General features: G+C 41.3%; 1 protein-coding gene across 1 annotated transcript; it reads right to left on the bottom strand.

Annotated features, from left to right (window-relative positions):
- Window positions 1–135: 135 nt before the first annotated feature.
- Window positions 136–6,371, bottom strand: LOC308408785 (protocadherin beta-16-like; the record flags this gene model as incomplete). The annotated part of the gene is made up of 2 exons (XM_080901194.1): window positions 3,798–6,371; window positions 136–1,236 (listed from the first exon to the last, which is right to left on the bottom strand). The coding sequence occupies exons 1-2, from the start codon at window positions 6,183–6,185 to the stop codon at window positions 136–138; spliced, it is 3,489 nt and encodes a 1,162-aa protein (XP_080757320.1). The 5' UTR covers window positions 6,186–6,371.
- Between the last annotated feature and the right edge of the window lie 2,314 nt (window positions 6,372–8,685).

Here is an 8,685-nt window from a genome sequence, read left to right as displayed (position 1 = left end):
TAGAAAAAATGTATTTTGCATTTTTACCAAAGTCAATTATATTTATTTACCTGAAAAAGTATAGCATGTAAAACGAGAATCCGCTGTTTTGTACATGTTACAAATACAAATAATAAGGTTTATAAAGCAGAGAAATTACTGCAAAGGCGAACACTGGATTCCTACCTGCAGAGTAGAAGCTGCTGAGTCACTAGTGTCTGTCAGTCCTGTCCCTCTCGGTATGCTGGACACAATGTACCTGGAGCCCTTTGGCAGAGGCTGTCTAACCACCAGCTTTCCTTTCCTGGTCTCTGCTAGAAACAGACTGTACCAGTAGGCATCGTTGGAGACCAGAGTGGAGTCTGCGATGGTGGAGTTCCTCTCACTGATCACACTGTTCCTGGAGGGAGGAGCTGCTTTGCTGGGCTTGGGTTTCTGACACTTGATCACGATGGTGACCAATATGGTGATGAGCAGCAGAAATGACACCGAGCCCAGACCGATGACCAAATACAGGTTGATGTCTGAGAAGATGTCATATTCCAGAGGCTCCTCGGTCATGTCAGAGTAGGCTTTAACAGCAGTCTCCATTGTGGTCAGCTTGATGGTGACTGTAGCAGAAAGAGCAGGCTCTCCATTGTCCTTGGCAACAACAACAAGTCTCTGGTGGCGTGGATCTCTGTAACTGAACATCCTCATAGTCCGGATCTCTCCGTTGTATTGGTCCAGACTGAACAAGGTGGCGTCAGTCACCTGTAAAAACTGGTAGGTGATCCGAGAGTTGTGCACAGAGTCTGTATCTAAGGCTATCACCTTGGCAATCAGGGATCCTTTATCAGTGGATCTGGGGATCTTTTCCTCCACCACAGAGCCGTGTGCACGCCACGGTGACACAATAACGGGAGCATTGTCGTTCTGGTCCACAATAATGATGTGGACGGTCACGTTACTGCTGAGAGGAGGAGATCCAGAGTCTCTGGCCTCGATGTGGAACAGAAATTCCTTCTCAATCTCATAATCAAAGGTTTTGAGTGCGTAAAGATTACCGTTCTCTGGATTGATGGAGAACAACATGGACATGGATGTGTTGGCTATCTCCTTCTCTATTATGAAATAAACTAGATACTGGTTTTCATGGAGGTCGGGGTCAAAGGCAGTGAGTGAGCTGAGCAAGGCCCCAGGTGCGTTATTCTCCATGACACGTATAGTATAAAATGACTGGGGGAACTGTGGGACATTGTCATTAACATCCAGCAGCTCTAAAGTCATAGTTTCATTGTCAGATAAAGGAGGAGAGCCTCTGTCTGTCACAGTGAAAGTGATGTCATATTCCGGCACCTTCTCACGGTCTAATGGCTCCGACACTACTAATTCATAATAGTTATCAGAGGACTCCCTCAGTTTGAAAGGCATATTATCTGGAATATGAAGATCAACTATTCCATTATCACCTGAATCTTTATCACTGACACTAACTACAGCTATCACTGTGTCCAACTCGATGTTTTCAGTCACTGGACTCTGAAATGATTTAATTGATATTTCTGGGTGATTATCATTCATGTCTTCAACTAGAATCTTTATGGTACATTGTCCTGATAAACTGGTGGCTCCTTTATCAGCAGCTATAACTTCCATATCATAAATCCTGAAATCTTCATAGTTCAGCACTCCCTTAACTGTAATTTCACCAGTGGCAGGATTCAGATTAAATGTCTCCTGTGCTTTTTCTGACGTGTATAAACTGTATGAATATGTTATATCAGAATTTGATCCTTCATCTAAATCTGTTGCATTTAAATGAACAACAATACTTCCTGTCGGAGAGTTTTCCATTATTTTAACACTCAGATTGTCTTTTTCAAAGGTGGGTGCGTTATCATTTGTATCTAAAACTCGTACAATAACACTGGCAGTTCCAGAACGAGCAGGTGTTCCTCCATCTACAGCTGTGAGTATCAAATTATGAACAGCCTGCTGCTCCCGATCTAATGTCTGTTTTAATATCAAATTCGCAAACTTTGATCCATCTCTTCCGGTCTGAACTTCAATTGTAAATTGTTCACTTTCACTTAAATGGTACGTTTTCACTGAATTACTGCCCACATCAGGATCAACGGCATTGCTCAAAGAGAATCTTTCTCCTGTAGGCGTTGATTCAGATATGTCTAAATGAATAGTCTCTCGTCGAAATTGCGGGGCGTTGTCGTTCATGTCAAGAATTTCTACTTCCATGTTAAATATTCGTACTGGATTTTCTAGTATTACCTCTAATCTTAGATAGCAAGACGCTGACGATTTGGTCGTGCAAATATGTTCCCTGTCGATCTTTTCAACAACATACAGCTCACCAGTCTCTTTGTTCACATCCAGATATTTCTTGTTTGCGATGATATCAAGACGCATCTTCCTCTGATTCAGTGTTTTAACATCCAGGCTGAGATCGGTGGCGAGATTAGCCACGACGGATCCTTCTTTCAATTCTTCTGGTATTGAATAATGAGTCACTGAGGCCGATGTGTATCGAACAGAAGAGAAAATAACAGCAAGCAGCACATACCTCTTATGGAACCCCATTGTTCTGGAAACCCGTCTTTTAAGTGAGTTAATTGCTCTTCGAACCATCAAGTATATTATTCCAGCAATATTCAGTTTTGATATTCTTTCTTTCATCACAGGCAAACATGCATTTCAATATCGACCTTTTCCTTGTCAAAATAATGCCAGCACCCCACGGAGGGGACCTTCAGCACTACGGAGCTGTCCGCTTTTTACCTCTTTTCTCAGACCACTACGGTGTTCTAGCATGACGTCCGTGTGTCGGCTTTTTAGTTATAGAATAGCGCCACCCCTTTGATTTTACAAGATCTTCCTAACTACGTTGAACATGATATGCCAAAAAATTATTTTCGATTCATACTTCTTTCATGCATGTATGCAGTGCGGACCGTAAACTGCCAGGCGTTGCTATACACACACACACACACACACACAGATATATATATATATCACAACTAATGAGGTGGGATCACTTGGGTTAAATTCGTTTATTTCCTTTCAGTGGGCTTAAATTTAGTAATTTTGAAAATTACATTCATAGTTTATACAAAGTATATGCGTGCAGATTATTACGTCCAATCGCTTCAAAAATGTAACAGTGGAAACGACATGTCACTGAAAATGTGCAGATTATTTACAAATATAATTCAATTAAGATTATTTACTTTTCAACTTATTCTCCTGTGGTTTATGGTTTTCTAATTATTCATGTTGGTGACCCTTTAGATAAAGCAGTGAGTCACTCCTGGGGTTTTTTCTGTTTGTTTTGTTTTTCTTACCACTAATAAATACCAAGTATTAAATTAAATATATATTGTTTAAAGTGTTATTCACCCCTATTGAAGAAACATAAATTAAAAAAACGTATTTATAGCAGTTATTCATTTCTTCGTTGTATACTAGGTTGTGCATGCGACACTGGTGCCTCATGGACGGTTTTGAAAGTTTATGTGATCACTGCAACTAAGTTATGGATGAACACGAGTTAATATAATATTAATAATAATAATAATAATAATAATAATAATAATAATAATAATAATAATAAGTCATTTAGAAAAATTAGGTGAATAGTTCAAAATATTAGGTTTGCAATGCATCTGAAAATGGTACCTCATGATAATTTCTGAGATTTTCGAATAATTCACTAGAATGTTTTAATAAATGAAGTCAAGGGTTAAAAGAAAAAATGTACTAACAATTGATATTTATATGTTTTTGTGTAAATAAAATACCATATCTGTGCATTAACTTCCTACCTGCAGAGTAGAAGCTGCTGAGTCACTTGTGTCTGTCAGCCCTGTCCCTCTCGGTATGCTGGACACAATGTACCTGGAGCCCTTTGGCAGAGGCTGTCTAACCACCAGCTTTCCTTTCCTGGTCTCTGCTAGAAACAGACTGTACCAGTAGGCATCGTTGGAGACCAGAGTGGAGTCTGCGATGGTGGAGTTCCTCTCACTGATCACACTGTTCCTGGAGGGAGGAGCTGCTTTGCTGGGCTTGGGTTTCTGACACTTGATCACGATGGTGACCAATATGGTGATGAGCAGCAGAAACGACACTGAGCCCAGACCGATGACCAAATACAGGTTGATGTCTGAGAAGATGTCATATTCCAGAGGCTCCTCAGTCATGTCAGAGTAGGCTTTAACAGCAGTCTCCATTGTGGTCAGCTTGATGGTGACTGTAGCAGAGAGAGCAGGCTCTCCGTTGTCCTTGGCAACAACAACCAGTCTCTGGTGGCGTGGATCTCTGTAACTGAACATCCTCATAGTCCGGATCTCTCCATTGTATTGGTCCAGACTAAACAAGGTGGCGTCAGTCACCTGTAGAAACTGGTAGGTGATCCGAGAGTTGTGCACAGAGTCAGTGTCTAAGGCTATCACCTTGGCAACCAGGGAGCCTTTATCAGTGGATCTGGGGATCTTTTCCTCCACCACAGAGCCGTGTGCACGCCACGGAGACACAATAACCGGAGCATTGTCGTTCTGGTCCACAATAATGATGTGGACGGTCACGTTACTGCTGAGAGGAGGAGATCCAGAGTCTCTGGCCTCGATGTGGAACAGAAACTCCTTCTCAATCTCATAATCAAAGGTTTTGAGTGCGTAAAGATTACCGTTCTCTGGATTGATGGAGAACAACATGGACATGGATGTGTTGGCTATCTCCTTCTCTATTATGAAATAAACTAGATACTGGTTTTCATGGAGGTCGGGGTCAAAGGCAGTGAGTGAGCTGAGCAAGGCCCCAGGTGCGTTATTCTCCATGACACGTATAGTATAAAATGACTGGGGGAACTGTGGGACATTATCATTAACATCGAGCAGCTCTAAAGTCATAGTTTCATTGTCAGATAAAGGAGGAGAGCCTCTGTCTGTCACAGTGAAAGTGATGTCATATTCTGGCACCTTCTCACGGTCTAATGGCTCCGACACTACTAATTCATAATAGTTATCAGAGGACTCCCTCAGTTTGAAAGGCATATTATCTGGAACACGAAGATCAACTATTCCATTATCACCTGAATCTTTATCACTGACACTAACTACAGCTATCACTGTGTCTAACTCGATGTTTTCAGTCACTGGACTCTGAAATGATTTAATTGATATTTCTGGGTGATTATCATTCATGTCTTCAACTAGAATCTTTATGGTGCATTGTCCTGTTAAACTGGTGGCTCCTTTATCAGCAGCTATAACTTCCATATCATAAATCCTGAAATCTTCATAGTTCAGCACTCCCTTAACTGTAATTTCACCAGTGGCAGGATTCAGATTAAATGTCTCCTGTGTTTTTTCTGATGTATATAAACTGTATGAATATGTTATATCAGAATTTGATCCTTCATCTAAGTCTGTTGCATTAAGATCAATAACAAGACTTCCAATCGGAGAATTTTCCATTATTTTTACATTATAGACTGATTGACCAAATATAGGTGGATTGTCATTTGTGTCTAAAACATGAACAATAACACTGGCAGTGCCAGAACGAGCAGGTTTTCCTCCATCTACAGCTGTGAGTATCAAGTTATGAACAGCCTGCTTCTCACGATCTAATGTTTGTTTCAAGATCAAATCCGCAAACTTCGATCCATCTCTTCCGGTCTGAACTTCAATTGTAAATTGTTCACTTTCACTTAAATGGTACGTTTTCACTAAATTGCTGCCCACATCGGGATCAACGGCATTGCTCAAAGAGAATCTTTCTCCTGTAGGCGTTGATTCAGATATATCCAAGTGTATGGCGTCTCTTCGGAATTGTGGGGCGTTGTCGTTTATATCCAAAATTTCCAGTTCAATATTAAATATTCTCAATGGATTTTCTAGTATTACTTCCATTTTTAAGTAACACACCGTAAACGTTTGTGTACAAAGATATTCCCTGTCAATCTTCTCGACAACATACAGCTCACCAGTCTCTTTGTTCACATCCAGATATTTTTTGTTGGCGATAAGGTCAAGTCGCATCTTCCTCTTACCGAGTGATTTAACGTCTAGGCTGAGATCAGTAGCAAGGTTAGCAACAACTGACCCTTCCTTCATTTCTTCGGGTATGGAGTAATGAGTCACTGAGGCCCGTACGCTATGAACAGAACTAAAAATAACGGCGAGCAGAACATACCTCTTAAATGACTTCATTGTTGCGTGGGACCCGTTTTTCCCGTTATTTAAGGTTTCACTGCATTTCAAGCGATATACTGTACGTGTATAGCAGTTTTCAGTATTTCTCTTCCCTCCTTGATTAAAAAATATGCAGCCGATTCACTCCCAGCTATATCCCAGGGTAAAATGAGCAAGACGCGTTGAACGGGGGTGTTTCGGGACCTGGAAACTGTCGCTTCTCTTACTATAACCAATAATGGCGACGACACACAGTCATGACGTTATGGTCTGAGCTGTTCTTGACCAAACAGCGCCACCTTTTGGATTTTATAATGTTTTGAAATGCTTGGCATGAAGATAAGTTATGAATATTTTAATTTATTTCTTGTATTGTCAGGTGTGAATGATTGACTCCAGGTTCTTTTTAAGATAATGAAAAAGTTTGTTCATGACCTCACTTATTTTTGTTAATTAGCCCCCACACATAAAAGAAACAATGAATGAGAAACCATCAATGTTAATAATTTGGGGGGAAAACGAAGAAAAATATATCTGTTTATTATATTCTTACCTGTAGAGTAGAAGCTGCTGAGTCACTAGTGTCTGTCAGCCCTGTCCCTCTCGGTATGCTGGACACAATGTACCTGGAGCCTTTTGGCAGAGGCTGTCTAACCACCAACTTTCCTTTCCTGGTCTCTGCTAGAAACAGACTGTACCAGTAGGCATCATTGGAGACCAGAGTGGAGTCTGCGATGGTGGAGTTCCTCTCACTGATCACACTGTTCCTGGAGGGAGGAGCTGCTTTGCTGGGCTTGGGTTTCTGACACTTGATCACGATGGTGACCAATATGGTGATGAGCAGCAGAAACGACACCGAGCCCAGACCGATGACCAAATACAGGTTGATGTCTGAGAAGATGTCATATTCCAGAGGCTCCTCAGTCATGTCAGAGTAGGCTTTAACAGCAGTCTCCATTGTGGTCAGCTTGATGGTGACTGTAGCAGAGAGAGCAGGCTCTCCATTGTCCTTGGCAACAACAACAAGTCTCTGGTGGCGTGGATCTCTGTAACTGAACATCCTCATAGTCCGGATCTCTCCATTGTATTGATCCAGACTAAACAAGGTGGCGTCAGTCACCTGTAGAAACTGGTAGGTGATCCGAGAGTTGTGCACAGAGTCTGTATCTAAGGCTATCACCTTTGCAATCAGGGATCCTTTATCAGTGGATCTGGGGATCTTTTCCTCCACCACAGAGCCGTGTGCACGCCATGGTGACACAATAACAGGAGCATTGTCGTTCTGGTCCACAATAATGATGTGGACGGTCACGTTACTGCTGAGAGGAGGAGATCCAGAGTCTCTGGCCTCGATGTGGAACAGAAACTCCTTCTCAATCTCATAATCAAAGGTTTTGAGTGCGTAAAGATTACCGTTCTCTGGATTGATGGAGAACAGCATAGACATGGATGTGTTGGCTATCTCCTTCTCTATTATGAAATAAACTAGATACTGGTTTTCATGGAGGTCGGGGTCAAAGGCAGTGAGTGAGCTGAGCAAGGCCCCAGGTGCGTTATTCTCCATGACACGTATAGTATAAAATGACTGGGGGAACTGTGGGACATTGTCATTAACATCCAGCAGCTCTAAAGTCATAGTTTCATTGTCAGATAAAGGAGGAGAGCCTCTGTCTGTCACAGTGAAAGTGATGTCATATTCTGGCACCTTCTCACGGTCTAATGGCTCTGACACTACTAATTCATAATAGTTATCAGAGGACTCCCTCAGTTTGAAAGGCATATTATCTGGAACACGAAGATCAACTATTCCATTATCACCTGAATCTTTATCACTGACACTAACTACAGCTATCACTGTGTCCAACTCGATGTTTTCAGTCACTGGACTCTGAAATGATTTAATTGATATTTCTGGGTGATTATCATTCATGTCTTCTACTAGAATCTTTATGGTGCATTGTCCTGTTAAACTGGTGGCTCCTTTATCAGCAGCTATAACTTCCATATCATAAATCCTGAAATCTTCATAGTTCAGCACTCCCTTAACTGTAATTTCACCAGTGGCAGGATTCAGATTAAATGTCTCCTGTGTTTTTTCTGATGTATATAAACTGTATGAATATGTTATATCAGAATTTGATCCTTCATCTAAATCTGTTGCATTAAGATCAACAACAAGACTTCCAATCGGAGAGTTTTCCATTACCTTTACATTCAGATTTTCTTTATCAAAGGTGGGTGCGTTATCATTTGTATCTAAAACTCGTACAATAACACTGGCAGTGCCAGAGCGAGCAGGTGTTCCTCCATCTACAGCTGTGAGTATCAAATTATGAACAGGCTGCTGCTCCCGATCTAAAGTCTTTTTCAAGATCAAATCCGCAAACTTCGATCCATCTCTTCCGGTCTGAACTTCTATGTTAAAAAATTCACTTTCACTCAAATGGTACGTTTTCACTGAATTGGATCCAACATCAGGATCGACTGCATTACTCAGAGAAAATCTCTCTCCTCTTGC

The sequence above is a fragment of the Rhamphochromis sp. 'chilingali' genome (assembly GCF_963969265.1).
Source record: "Rhamphochromis sp. 'chilingali' genome assembly, chromosome: 13".
Lineage (NCBI taxonomy): Eukaryota > Metazoa > Chordata > Actinopteri > Cichliformes > Cichlidae > Rhamphochromis > Rhamphochromis sp. 'chilingali'.
This window is presented reverse-complemented; position numbering and strand designations above follow the sequence as displayed.